The 13,338-nt window shown below is 39.1% G+C and overlaps 1 protein-coding gene and 1 long non-coding RNA gene across 23 annotated transcripts in view; one reads left to right on the forward strand and one right to left on the reverse strand.

Annotated features, from left to right (window-relative positions):
* Positions 1–4,559: 4,559 nt before the first annotated feature.
* MCTP1 (multiple C2 and transmembrane domain containing 1) overlaps positions 4,560–13,338 on the reverse strand; it is a 395,240-nt gene continuing 386,461 nt past the window's right edge. For all 22 annotated transcript variants that reach the window (XM_069590168.1, XM_069590162.1, XM_069590153.1 and 19 more), the window contains 2 exons: positions 8,061–8,158; positions 4,560–6,550 (listed from right to left, as the gene is read on the reverse strand). In XM_069590168.1, the coding sequence (XP_069446269.1) occupies positions 6,479–6,550; positions 8,061–8,158 (170 nt within the window). In that variant the 3' untranslated portion in view covers positions 4,560–6,478. The remainder of the gene's footprint in view (positions 6,551–8,060; positions 8,159–13,338) is intronic.
* Positions 5,871–8,659, forward strand: LOC138440526 (uncharacterized). The gene is made up of 2 exons (XR_011257068.1): positions 5,871–6,946; positions 7,330–8,659. It is a non-coding gene; the product is annotated as an uncharacterized lncRNA (long non-coding RNA).

Below are 13,338 nucleotides of genomic sequence, written 5' to 3' on the forward strand. Positions count from 1 at the left end.
TATTAGTCTTTTCTGATTTTAGTTACTTGTTCTGATTTTTTTTTTCCAGATTCTACACCAAAAAGCAGGGAAAAGCTGTAAGATTAAATGATGGCTAAATTTATCAAAGGTTGTACCTTTAATTGGGCTTCCCAAGTGGCTCAGATGGTAAAAGAATTCACCTACAATGCAGAAGATGCAGGAGACTCAGGTTCCATTCCTGGGTCGGGAAGATTCCCTGGAGGAGGAAATGGCAACCCGCTCCAGTATTCTTGCCTGGGTAATCCATGGACAGAGGAGCCTGGCGGGCTCCAGTCTGGGGTCGCAAAGACTTGGACACAACTGAGCACATATGCACAAATCTTTAGCTTCTTTAAAGGGAATTCAGTACTGTGTGATTAAATTGATAATTGTTGTCTTTTACTATCATAGATCTGGAAGAAGTTCCCTTCTAAATACATACTATTTACAACATAAATTCAGATGTAAGCAGTCAGTTGTCTATTGAGAGATTTCTGAAAATGTCTTGCCACAAAAGCATGTTATTTTTCATCTCTTCTGTGAGGGTGAGGAAAATGACTTCTCGTAAGCTACTATTTTAAGTAGTGCAATTCAAAATACAGTATTTTAACTACATGGTATACCTACATCATAATTATAGTACACTGGGGAGTATCACATCACTGTCTTTTTGGGTACATTTCTCGCCTGCTTGTGGTGTTGTCACAGTCATTGGGAGATCCAAGGACATGTGTGTTCTCTGTACTAGCATCATAGTGCCACAGGAATGGTATGTACATGGTAATGCACACTATAAAAGTCAGTATGCTTGATCCCTGGTTAAATTGTCGAGTGCTGGACGTTCTGTGATATCCTCCCAAAATTTTTTCTCTATTATATCTGAAAATGCTTTCTTTTCATCCTATAGGGAAATTTAAAAAGTAATGTTCGGTAATTTCAAACAAAATGAAATACCACATTGATTGATTGATTTTTAATAAAACTATTAATACTACTTTACACGTACATAGTATTTTACTTTTCTGGGTGGGTTACCATGTGCTTCAGAGACCTTCCTGTGGTTTACCCAGTCTCCGTATTAGTGAAATCTGAAGTTTGCAAGAGTTCCAGGACAAAGCTAAGGGGTAGGTATACTATTGTGTAAGGTTGGAGAGTTTATTAGTTCTTGACATCAATAAATTTTTTTCCATGGTTTCACTATGACATGTTACACACAGATTTTGACTTTAAAAGCGTCATAATCAGTACCAGAAGAAGAATGTTTTGAGAAAAAGATACAGAGTTTAGTTAGAAGCTTTCCAGGTTTCTGAGTGACTTTACTAAAAGAAGATCTCTGAACTTGGAACAAATCTTGGCATCTCCTCTGCCTCACCTCTCTGCTAAGGTCCAGCTGTCTCTATAGTTAGTCTTTTTTTTTTTTTTTTTTATAGTTAGTCTTGACTGTTGTCTCAAATGTGTTTCTAGGAGTCAAGAGTGGTTGGGGCCACGGCTGCACCTTTCTCTATGCATTTAGCATTTCCCCTAAGTTTACCATTTGAACTCCAGCAAAATAAAATGCCTCAAGTTGACTTGTGTCATTTGAAGTTTGCTTTGTCCAAAACAAGCTTCCCTCATGGCTCAGACGGTAAAGAATCTGCCTGCAAGCTTGAGGCCTGGGTTCGATCCCTTTGTTGGGAAGATCCCCTGGAGGAGGGCCTGGCAACCCACTCCAGTATTCTTGCTTGGAGAAAAGAGGCAAGCTAGCTAGAATACTAGCTGAGCCTAGTATGACCATCTTGCCTCACTAGTAGCAGGAACAACCTCACTTAGCCAGGTCTCCTCAGATCCATTTATTTATTTCTGAGAAAATAAGAGGTGGTTGGTTTTTAAGAATAAGCAGTGGCTCAGACAGTAAGGCGTCTGTCTGCAATGCGGGAGACCTGGGTTCGATCCCTAGGTCAGGAAGATTCCCTGGAGAAGGAAATGGCAACCGACTCCAGTACTCTTGCCTGGAAAATCCCATGGATGGAGGAGCTTGGTGCAGGCTACTGTCCATGGGGTCGCAAAGAGTCAGGCATGACTGAGCGACTTCACTTTCACTTTCATAGATTCTCAGGTTGGTCGTTCTTTTTCACTTTTGAAAGACCATTGAAGAATCTATAGCAGGGGACAGTTATGTTGCAATTTTATTTTTGCTACAAACTGAAAACACTTTGGCACAGCTACTTAACCTATTTCTGTTTTCCTTAATACAAATAGAGCTTTCGGCTTAATCTAGTAACGTCGAATAGAGGAAAGCAAAAGAGCAGTGCCATTTTGTTAACTTTTTTTAAGTAGAGTCATATAATTTTTCAGTGATATTTGGAGACACAACTATCATATACATAAAAAAAAGAAAAAACCTGTCTACAAAAATACTGCTTATACATGCGATAGAACACTTTTTGTTGTTGCAAATTCAGCATATTAAGAAATAGCCCAATAAATGGAAACTTGAAACTAATAACATTTGATTCTTCTCCACCCACCTTTGTGGGAGAGTGATTCTTAACCCTTGATCCCTTTGGAAAAGCACAGATAGAATTATTAAATTCCATCAAACCTTTCATAGTACTGTTAGTTTATAGAGCATATGACCACTTTGGACATTTAACAGTTTTTATCTGCACAGTATTCTTACATGAGAAATTTTCCTTGATATTTCTTAATTCTCAGAGATTCAACTGGGATGAGTCTTATGACATGACTGCCGCTGTACAAATGTAGAAAGAAACTTAGGCAGAAGAGGAACAGTTTCAACAAAAAAATACAGGATGTTTTATATTTTTTCTTTCAGTGAGTTATACCAGTCATCCTGGAAGGAGAATTATAATCCAAAGGAGTGACAGTACTGTAAGTATTCATTTCATTATTTTTTATGTTGCTTTAATTCATACTTGACCAAGCGGTTAGAAAAGGCTGATTCTAGATACATAGATGAAACACATAAATAGGTATCTGTACACAAACACACAGTCATAGTTTAAAGCCCCAAATTTAACCCTTAATTTGATAATACCTGAGGCTTTTGCAAGAAATATGATGGCTGTCTTGTATATTTCTGGAGCAGTAACTGCCTTTTATATTTTGGTTTATTTTTAATGCTAATTACAAAACTCAAAAATAAACATTTAAATATATTTAACAAGTATATATGGAGAAGGCAATGGCACCCCACTCCAGTACTCTTGCCTGGAAAATCCCATGGACGGAGGAGCCTGGTAGGCTGCAGTCCATGAGGTAGCTAAGAGTCGGACACGACTGAGTAACTTCACTTTCACTTCTCACTTTCATGCATTGGAGAAGGAAATGGAAACCCACTCCAGTGTTCTTGCCTGGAGAATCCCAGAGATGGGGGAGCCTGGTGGGCTGCCGTCCACAGGGTTGCACAGAGTCAGACACGACTGAAGAGACTTAGCAGCAGCAGCAGCAACAGCAACAAGTATATAAACTGAAATTAAAGCCTTTGAATAAGACCTGTTAACATAGAAGTAGACCACTTTCAGCATTGTAGATATTTGGATATTGAGATCAAAATGGGAACCTGGTCCCTGGATAAGAGAACTTACTACTAAATTTTTCTTCACTTTTGAATAACACAGTAAGGTTCCATAAAAGATACTTTCAGAAACTAATACAATGAGATTCTCTAAGAGATACTTTCAGAATCATCACTTGGGTTAAAATTTGTTCTCTCTGTATTTTAGCTCTGGATTTGATTTTAATATTTGCATTGGTTTGACCATTGCCTATGACAGAGCAAGTTGTATAGTTGGTACTGAATAAAAATAACAGAGCAGAGTCACTTAAAGAATCTTTCATTTCAGATTATCCTAGTGCATAGGTTCACAATTAATTTGGAATCCCGACAGCATCTATCAGTTTGAATGTGTGGAACAGTACCAAAATGAACAAGTACCACATTCTTTGTATAAATGGAAAAATCTTATGTATTTCTTATAAATTACCACAGTTAGTGGTGATAATAGTAGTTTGGATAATGAATGACTTTCAATAAATTTACTCACTAAAAGATCCTGAGGAATATATAGTTTTATATAATATATAATGTTCATGTGACTACTGTATATCACAGTCCAAATAGGTGTTAGAATGACATCCAGGCTCTTAAGATATCTTAAAATATTTACATGTTTACAAATCTCTCAAAACCAAATCAGGTTAAGCAGCTTTAAAAAGGCAGAATTGGGGAGAAGGGGAAAGAAGTGGTTAAAATTCTATTAGTCACAGCCTCTTGCTTCCAGTCTGTGAGTGTGGTAGTTTCTGAAAGCAGTGACGATTCCTCCGAATATCACTTTCATGCCTCAACATAGTTCTTAATTCCTCCAGCAGCATCACTGGATACTTACCCCTCCAGAAGTATTGGGTTTTATTTAACAACAGTCGAGGTTTCAGGAAAAGCGTGTTTTTTTTGTTTTTCCTTCCCCAAGCCAAACCAGAGTTTCTTTAAGTATCACTTATATGAGAACAAACACATAATCTTCCATCATTCCTCTCTCAACACCAAAAAGAAGTACTGATTATTCTTAGAAAAGATTATTTTTTATTTAATGCAGTGAATAGTCAACATTACCAGTGAACCAAACATCTGAAATTTGATAGAATGAAACAGAGAAATCAGTCATCTGTTAATGGTTACTATCCACATCTGAGGTGGTAGAATATCAGGGTTGTAGACTTGAGTAGACAATGTCAGCACACAAAAGTTACTTCAAACAGATTATACTATCAGTAAACTTTCTATAATAACATCAGCTTCATGGAGAATAATGTCTTAGCAACAAATAATGATGGTATGCGGACGTAAGCATGTCATTATAAACATGATGCACTAAATAGCACATACTGAGGTCAAGGCCTTTCTGTAGAAAGGGAATTTAACATTCTTTTAAGCATAGTGTAATAAACAGATCAAAATAGTTCTATCATAAGAAATAGTATTTAACAACATAGCTTTAAAATAAAAATGCTTTAAAAATCAACTTTGGGATTAAATTTATTTTTAAAGTATCTTCTTTTAGAATGAAATATATATTTCTTGCTCTAGCTTTTCTGCACTTTTCCAGCATAACCCTCACCTTCACCCTATCCCAGTCCATTATTAATAAAGTAGTACAAAACACCTGTCTGCAGCAATTTAAACCAAGCTTAGTCCCCTACCAAGTCAGGGAAGTAAGACATCCTCACCAAGTTTTCACTCTAGAGGTATACTCCCTTGATAGATCAGGAAGTTAGGTATAAAAACTACATGAGAGTCTTGGGAATGCAGTTTTTAAGTATAGATTCTATGGTAATAGTGAAACATTTTTAAAGGCAAACTTTCCCCTCCCCATAAGCAGTTTATTTTACAAAATAGGTTTTCATGCATTCTCATTTTCAGGAATGATTATTTTTTTCTAAAAATGAATGTAATGAGACACTGGCATATCACTTAGTACACTGCATTCTCCTCTACATTAAAATTCACACTAATAACAAAAATCATAAATGCATTAAAACATTTCAATAACCTAATGAGAAAGTACATACATTTTTTTTCTGTGAAATACTTGAGTATTAAATATTTTTAAATGCACAGAGGCATAATCTGACATCAAAGCAATGTGAATTTAATTTGCTAGATTTTTGACAACTGAACTGGGTTGCTAGTTTGTTGACTTGGTACAAATTAATAGTGGTTGGTATAAAAATCCTTATAGGCAATCATTTATAAACATGGCAGTATTTTTTGTATCATCTTGTAGACATTTTAAAGTTTTAGATGGAATGATAGAAGATTTGGAAATTTTCTTTGTAGGATATCAGTGTATGGAAAATTCTCTTGTTGAGGTGACTATACTTTCATTCATTAGCTTAAAATCAGCCTAGTCATAGCTAAATAATGTGCACAGGAATGAATATCAGGATCTGAACCTATGTAAGTTGAAATGCATCTGTTCCATTATTTAAGTTCTGGGATTCCCTCCCTCCCTTTTGAAATGTATAAAACATAGAAAACTGTAATGGATTATTTTTCAGGTAAAAAATAGTCACATTAAAAAAAAACTTTAAATTCAAATTGACATTTACATTTTATGTAGATTTAATCAGAGCACAGCTGAGCATTTAATCTAATATTCTAGTTTTTCCACTTGTAATTAGAGAAGTATGTATCTTCCAGTGTTAACCATTCTTACATTTGTTGTTCCAGTGTTATATTATTATCCACAGCTAGCAAGGCTTTCAGGCAGCAATAGCTAAACCTTTATCAAATTGTTTCTGTACAATGGAAGTATATTTTCAAAGACATACGCCTTTGTACACTATTTACAAATTCTCTCAATCATGATAAAAAGGCAAAATAAATAAAAAACAGAAAGAAAGGAAGTGCTGCTGAGGCTGAAGTCTTTTTCTTTTATCCTCCCACACAGATGCTGGTCTCCCCAGTGCTGGGAGCTGGCTAGCCAAGATTGTTTTTCTTCCTTTTACATGGGCTATGAGAAGGATCTGGTTTCAGTTCTTGGTATTGCACCTGTTTAAACAGAGTTCAGAGAAAGGCTGGTCAGGTGGCCACTTTCTGGCAAAGGAAGGAAAAGCAAAGGAATTGAGAGACTGTGCTTGGGGGAAAAGTGCTCACTCTGGAAGCTGTACGAGACCTGCAGCTGGGATGCAGAAAACAACGGAAAGACAGGGCAAGAGTCAAGGGAAATCTCACCAGAAACTAGACGAGAGCCCTGATAGGAACTTTGCTGACAGGCCAGGATCTCCACTACCCATACACATGTGAACCATCTCCATCTATTTTGCAGGGCCGAATAATGGTTCTTTGCAATTTATTATGTGCTTGTTTAATATAAGCTTCATCTCCATCCAGCCCACCTTCGGGTCAGATTCCAAATCAAAGACTCAGCAGAAGCAAAGGAAAAAGGTACTGTTGCAACCCAGCTTCAATAGTTTGAATAAAAACATTTCTCATTTTACTCTGAAAATATTAAATGATTAATGGGCACTAGTTAACCTCAAAGGATTAAGATATGCCCCCATTTTAAAAACTCAGTTACTTTTGTATGGCTGAGTCAATCTACTGTGCACCATAAACTATCACAACGTTGTTAATTGTCTGTATTCCAATGTAAAATAAAAAGTTTTAGAAGAAAATCAGTTACTGTCCCCCCCACCCCTTTATTTATCTCTAAAATAGCCATCTTTAAAACTCACCTAATTCATGCAGTTTATTTAGGGAAGTGTTTTTCTCACTGTCTGCTGCCACACTTTGCTTTCATCATCTAGTATTCCTAATTCCTCCTTCAGGTAATGGTGACTTCCCTTCACAAACTCCAGCTGAATCTTCCTTGGAGGACTGCTCTCCCTCCCTGACACCCGGTAGGTTCTGTATGCAATGCTCTCTCTATAAGTTTCTTGTTGGATAACACCTCAACTGGACTGATCCCTGAGTGGCAAAATCTTCTACAGGCTTTATTAACTTTACCTGGCTCTTCTAAGACCTTCAAAATTAAATGGATATGAACGTGAAAACCCAGTGCCATACTACATTAAAAATGATACAGGATTAAGAAATATTGGAGGTTTATCTCCAGACCATTGCAGTAAAATCACGTGAATATTTTGGTTTCCCAGTGCATATAAAAGTTCTGTTTATGATGTATAGAAGTCTATTAAGTATGCAATAGCATTACATCTATAAAAGCAATACCTTAATTTAAAAGTGTTTCATTGCTAAAAAAAAAAAAATGCTAACCATCATCTGAACCTTCAGTAAGCATTAATCTTTTTACAACAGTAACATCAATGATTACAGGCCACCATAACAAATACAGTAATGAAAAAATTTGAAACATTTCAAGAATTACCAAAATGTGACACACAGACCCACAGTGAGCAAATACTGTTGGAAAAATGGTACCAATGGACTTGCTCAATACAGGGTGGCCACAGACCTTCAATTAGTAAAAAAGCAAATATTTTCTGAAGCCCAATAAAATGAATTATGCCTACAATAATAGTTAATAAAATCTACATACCACTTGCACATCTGAAGGGACTCTGGAAAGGAAATCGAGTAGTTCATTGTTATCAATTGCATACGGATTCCGAAGCTTTTTTGTAAATTTATTGATTCCTGAAAAAGTGACAGATCAGATATTACTGAAACCTATACAGTTTGGAGTCTGAAGGTACATTTCTGGCAAAAAAGTATTGTTGGTGATTTGAAGATCTAGGTTAAGCTGCCTTGATTTTCAGCCTTGACTGACTGAACCAGAAAACCGAGTCTTCTCCCTCCCTTTTCTCCCTTCCTTCCACCTTCCAACTCAATGGCTGCTCTGTTTTTCTCTTTGTGCTTCAGTGGCTTCTTCCCAGCAGGAAAGGCTTTCTGTTTGGGAAACAAAGGGCACAAGCAGTGACCTATCTTGTCTTTCCCCTCAAATACTTAGAAGCTTTGTTGTAGTTTTTCATCTATGATAAAACTTATCTACCCTACATTTTGGATTGGGATTAAGGCAAGAAATCTGACTTACTGGTTCCCCATTTTCAACAGAGACACTTTTGGTGGTTTGTTTGTTTGTTTTTTCCCAGTGGTGGGGAAGTGTTCCTGTTACGCAAATAAATGTTCAAAAATGCATGACCTGGTATTTTGTTTTTTTAATTTTAAACTGACCTGGAATTAGAAAAGGTTTACCACCAGCTTTTTAAAAAAAAACATAAAAAGCTTTGAAGATGGCGACACATAAGCATCGTAAACCCACCAACACGGGATTTCTAGCTGCATATGGAGCTGCCTCTGAGAATAACCTGAAAACTGGCTGAGTGCTGTCTACACACCAACAACAAGAGAAGGCCCACACTGAAGCAGGTAGGAGAGGCAGGGGCACAGTCTCACCATAAACTCCACTCCTAGCCTGACAACCCATGGTCAGGAGGGAGCTCTCTCTGAGGAGTGAGGGTTTGAACCTCCACGTCAGGCTTCCTTGACTCTTAAGAATTGTACCTAGAGGGAGAAGCCCCCAAAACATCAAGCTTTTTTTCCTTCTAGTTTTGAGAAATAATTGACATATATCACTGTATAAGTTTTAAGGTGTACAACATGATGGTCTCATGTACACATAGAGTGAAATGATTATCCCAATAGGTTTAGTTCATATCCATCATCTCATATGTTGATAGATAACAGATTTTTTCTCTTTTTCTATAAGTTGGGGGGAGTGGTCTTTTGCTTTTTTCCCTCCCAATTTCACATATAAATGAAATCATATAGTTGTTTTTCTCTGACTTATTTCATTCAGCATAATGGCTTCAAATCCATTCATGCTGTCACAGATGGTAGGATTTCCTCGTCTTTTTATGGCTGAATAATATTTCATCATATACCACTTCTTCATTCATCTGCCAGTAGATACTTAAGTTGTTTCCATGAATCAGTTATTGTAAATAATGCTTCTGTGAACATGGGGTTGTAGATATCTTTTGGGGTTGGTCTTTGTGTTGCCCTTGGATAAATTCCCAGAAGTGTAATTCCTAGATCATATGGTAGTTCTATGTTTTTATTTTTAAGGCATCTCCATACTGTTTTCTGTAGTAGCTGTACCACTTTACATTCCCACCAACAGTGTATAAGGGTTCCCTTTTCTCTTTTTAATAATGGCCATTCTAACAGCTATGAGATGCTATCTCATTGTGGTTTTAATTTGCATTTCCCTAGTGGCTAGGGTTATTGAGCATCTTTTCATGGACCTGCTGGCCATTCATACATATCTTTGGGAATATGTTTGTTCAGGTCCTTTGTCCATTTTTATGATGATTATTTTGCTCTTGGGTTATATGGGGCCTTTATTGGATATTAGCCCCTTATTATACATACGGTTTGCTAGTATTTTTTTTCCCATTCTGTAGATTGTCTTTTCACTTTGTTGATGGTTTCTTTTGCAATGCAGAGGCTTTTTGGCTTTATAGAGTCCCACTTGTTTGTTTTTAATTTTGTTGATTGTACTTTAGATGTGATTTGCAAAAACTGTTACCAAGATCCATGTCAGGGAACTTCTTAAAAAATGTTTTCTGCCAGAAGTTTCATTGTTTTAGGTCTTACAGTCCATTTCAAGTTATTATTTTTGATTAGTGTAACATAGGAGTCAAGTTTAATTTTTTACATGTGATTGTCCAGTTTTCCCAGCCCCATCTATTGAAAGGACTGTCTTTTCTCATTGAGTATTCTTGGCTCCCTGGTTAGATATATGCTTGGGGTTTTTCTGGGCTCTCAGTTTTTGTCTCAAAACACATAGCTTTGAAAACCAACTTGCATGTTCAGACTTACCCTCTCCAGGACCCAGCATGTAAATAGCTGATCCAGGGGCAACCAGACCTTTTGTGGGAAAGGATCATTGCTTGCCTCCAAGCTCTGAATGGAAGTCATTCAGTGAAGACATCTGATGTGAAACATTCAGGAGCCTGCCTACTTGGGGGATAGAGACTGGCAGCCATCTTTTTTCTTTTCTTTCCTGGCAGGAACCATCTCTCCCCAGCTACCTCACTCCAGCCAGTTGGTACCGTCTTCATGCCCACCCTCTGCCATGCTCCAGAGCACCAGCATCTCCTTGAGGGGAGCTGTCACACATCTGGTGCCCGAGGTTTAATGTCTATGAGGCAGTTCAGGATGGCAGCCTAGGATCATGAATTCACCTCTTGGAGACAATCTTACCATAACCCCAGGCCCAGTGCAGCTACCCACCATCAGGAGGAAGCTCACAAACCCAGAGCTTCTCTCAGAGTAGCCAAGAGAGAAGTAGCTTTTGTATACCATGTAAGGCACCTCAGCTTTTAAGACCTTCTCCTGAGAGATGAACCCTCAAGGCACCTGGCTTTCAAAACCAACAGGCTTGCAGCCATGGGACCCAGAAGCCTGTAGTGAAAGGAAAATGGCTCCTAAAGAGCTCATGAGTACTCACTCATCGCAGGACCCAGCACAGAAGCGCAACTCTCTGAAAGATGCCCAGGTTCAGTGTGAAGAAAGTCCATCAACTAATCTTTAGGTGTTGGCCAGAGAGGCAGGGACCTGCTGGGATACTCTCTGGGGATGGAAGCTGGTGAGTCCCATCTCTGAGCTCTGCCTGCACTGCACTTCAGAACACCAGTATCTCCTGGAGGGGAACTTTTACATCTGTCTGGTGTCCTGGGTTTTGTGGCTACTACCCAGGGGGATACCCCTTGAGTGTTTGTTTGGCTCTGGAGGCTATGGGACTTATATTCCTGGGTCTGTGGAACTGTGACATTTGGAGAGACAGTTCTTGGCAGACAACCACTCCCAGGGAACCAGACAGCAGACTGAGACACACTCCCAGTCTTTCTAAGAATGGGGCTATTTGCTTGTCCGGGAGCTTTGGCCTGAGTGGCAGGATTACTGTCTGGCTCGCTTAGAGGAGCCTATGGAAGGGCTGTCAGGAGACAGTGGAGGCTGGAGGATGCAGTCGTTGCCTTCTCCAGCCGGCCAGCATCTCCCAGAGCCTTGTCTGGTGCCCCAGTGTTTGCAACTGCTCTCAGGAGGCACCCCTACATTGCCTAGTTCTGGTGGCCAGAGGGCCTGATGTTTGCAGGTTATAAAGGACTGTGACCAATGGAGAAAAGAGTTCTGACACCCTCAGGGCACAGCAAAAAGTATAGACCAAGGAGCTTAGTCTCTCTGTGAAACAGGCCTGTAAGCTTATGGCTGCAGCCTGAGGGGCAGGCTTCTAATTAAACATACATCTAAGAGCTGACTGTGAACCCTTCCAGACACCTCAGAGGGCATTCTTACACATGTCTGGTGCCGCAGTTTTTGCAGCTGCCACCCAGGGGATACCCCTCAACCACCTGACTCTGGAGGTCAGGGGAGCTGGTGTGCCTGGTTCCGCTAGAACTGTAACACTCAAGAGACAGGTCTCAGCAAGCTGCCCCCACCAGGGCACTGCACAAACAGGAGACTGAAATGCACCCCCAGTGTTTCTATGAAAGACTCCTACATGATTGTTCTGGAGCTTTGGCCTGAGGCACCACTTTCAGCTTTGGTACACATCTGAAGGCCTGTGGAGGGACTCTCAGGGAGCAGAGGCCAGGGGGTGCTGTCATTGCCACTCTCCCTCACCACAGCTCATCAGTTACCTCCCAGAAAGGAGCTTACAAACTCACCCAAAGCCCCAATTTTTGTGACTGTCACCCAGGGGACACCTCCAGATCCTCTGGCAGCCAGCTGGGCCTACATTTGCAGCCCCACTGTATGTATTTGCTTTAAAAGCTGCAGCCCAAAGGGCTGACTTTCAGTGAGCCTGAGTCTAGGTGCTGACTGAGTGCCTCCTGTTCAAGACACCCACAGATCTTGGCACATCCTCAACTACTGAGAGCTAAGGCAAAGTTGGATAATAAGGTTCATCTTCTACACAAGACCGCTACTTCCAGGCTGGGAGAGGTGGCTCTTTCATCTAACGTATAGGACCCTACATAGAGATTCAAGCAAAATGAGGGACATGTTTCAAACGGAAGAACAGGATAAACCTCAGGGGGAAAAGTCCTTAATGAAACAGATGTTATTTACCTGATAAGGAGTTCAAAGTCATGCTCATAAATATGTTCACCAAATTCAGAATAGTATGGATGAACACAGTGAGAACGTCAATGAAGAAATAACAGATGAAGTACCAAATAGAAGACACAGAGCTGAAGCATAAAATAATACACTAGAGGGATTCAACAGCAAGCTAGATGAAAAAGAATACAGAGGATCAGTGAAACATACTAACGTTTGCACTATAGGGAGTCATAGACAAGGAGAGAAAAGAGGGCAGGAAATGTGTTTTAAGAAATAATGGCTGACAACTTCCCTAATCTGGGGAAGGAAACACGTACAGATCCAGGAAGCCTGGGGAGTTCCAAATAAGAGAAACCCAAAGAGACCCCCATCAAGCCATATAATTAAAATATGAAAAGTTAAAGACAGGTATAATGAAAGCATCAAGAGACTTAACAACTTGTCATATACAAGAGAATCTCCAGAAGACTGGCAGATTTTTGAGGAGAAACTTCACAGACCTGAAAGGAAAAGAAAAAAACTTCCAAACAAGAATACTCAGTTAAGCTATCCTTCAGAACTGAAAAATTGTTTTCCGGACAAGCAAAAGCCAAGAGTTTATCATCACTAAACTGGCCTTATGACAGATGTCAAAGAGATTTCTTTCAGCCAAAAAACTGCTATAAGTAGCAAGAAAACACATGAACGTGCAAATGTCACTAATAAAGGTAAATACATAATAAAATGTAGTGGATTAATCATTTATAAAA

The sequence above is a fragment of the Ovis canadensis genome, chromosome 5 (genome assembly GCF_042477335.2).
Source record: "Ovis canadensis isolate MfBH-ARS-UI-01 breed Bighorn chromosome 5, ARS-UI_OviCan_v2, whole genome shotgun sequence".
Taxonomy (NCBI): domain Eukaryota; kingdom Metazoa; phylum Chordata; class Mammalia; order Artiodactyla; family Bovidae; genus Ovis; species Ovis canadensis.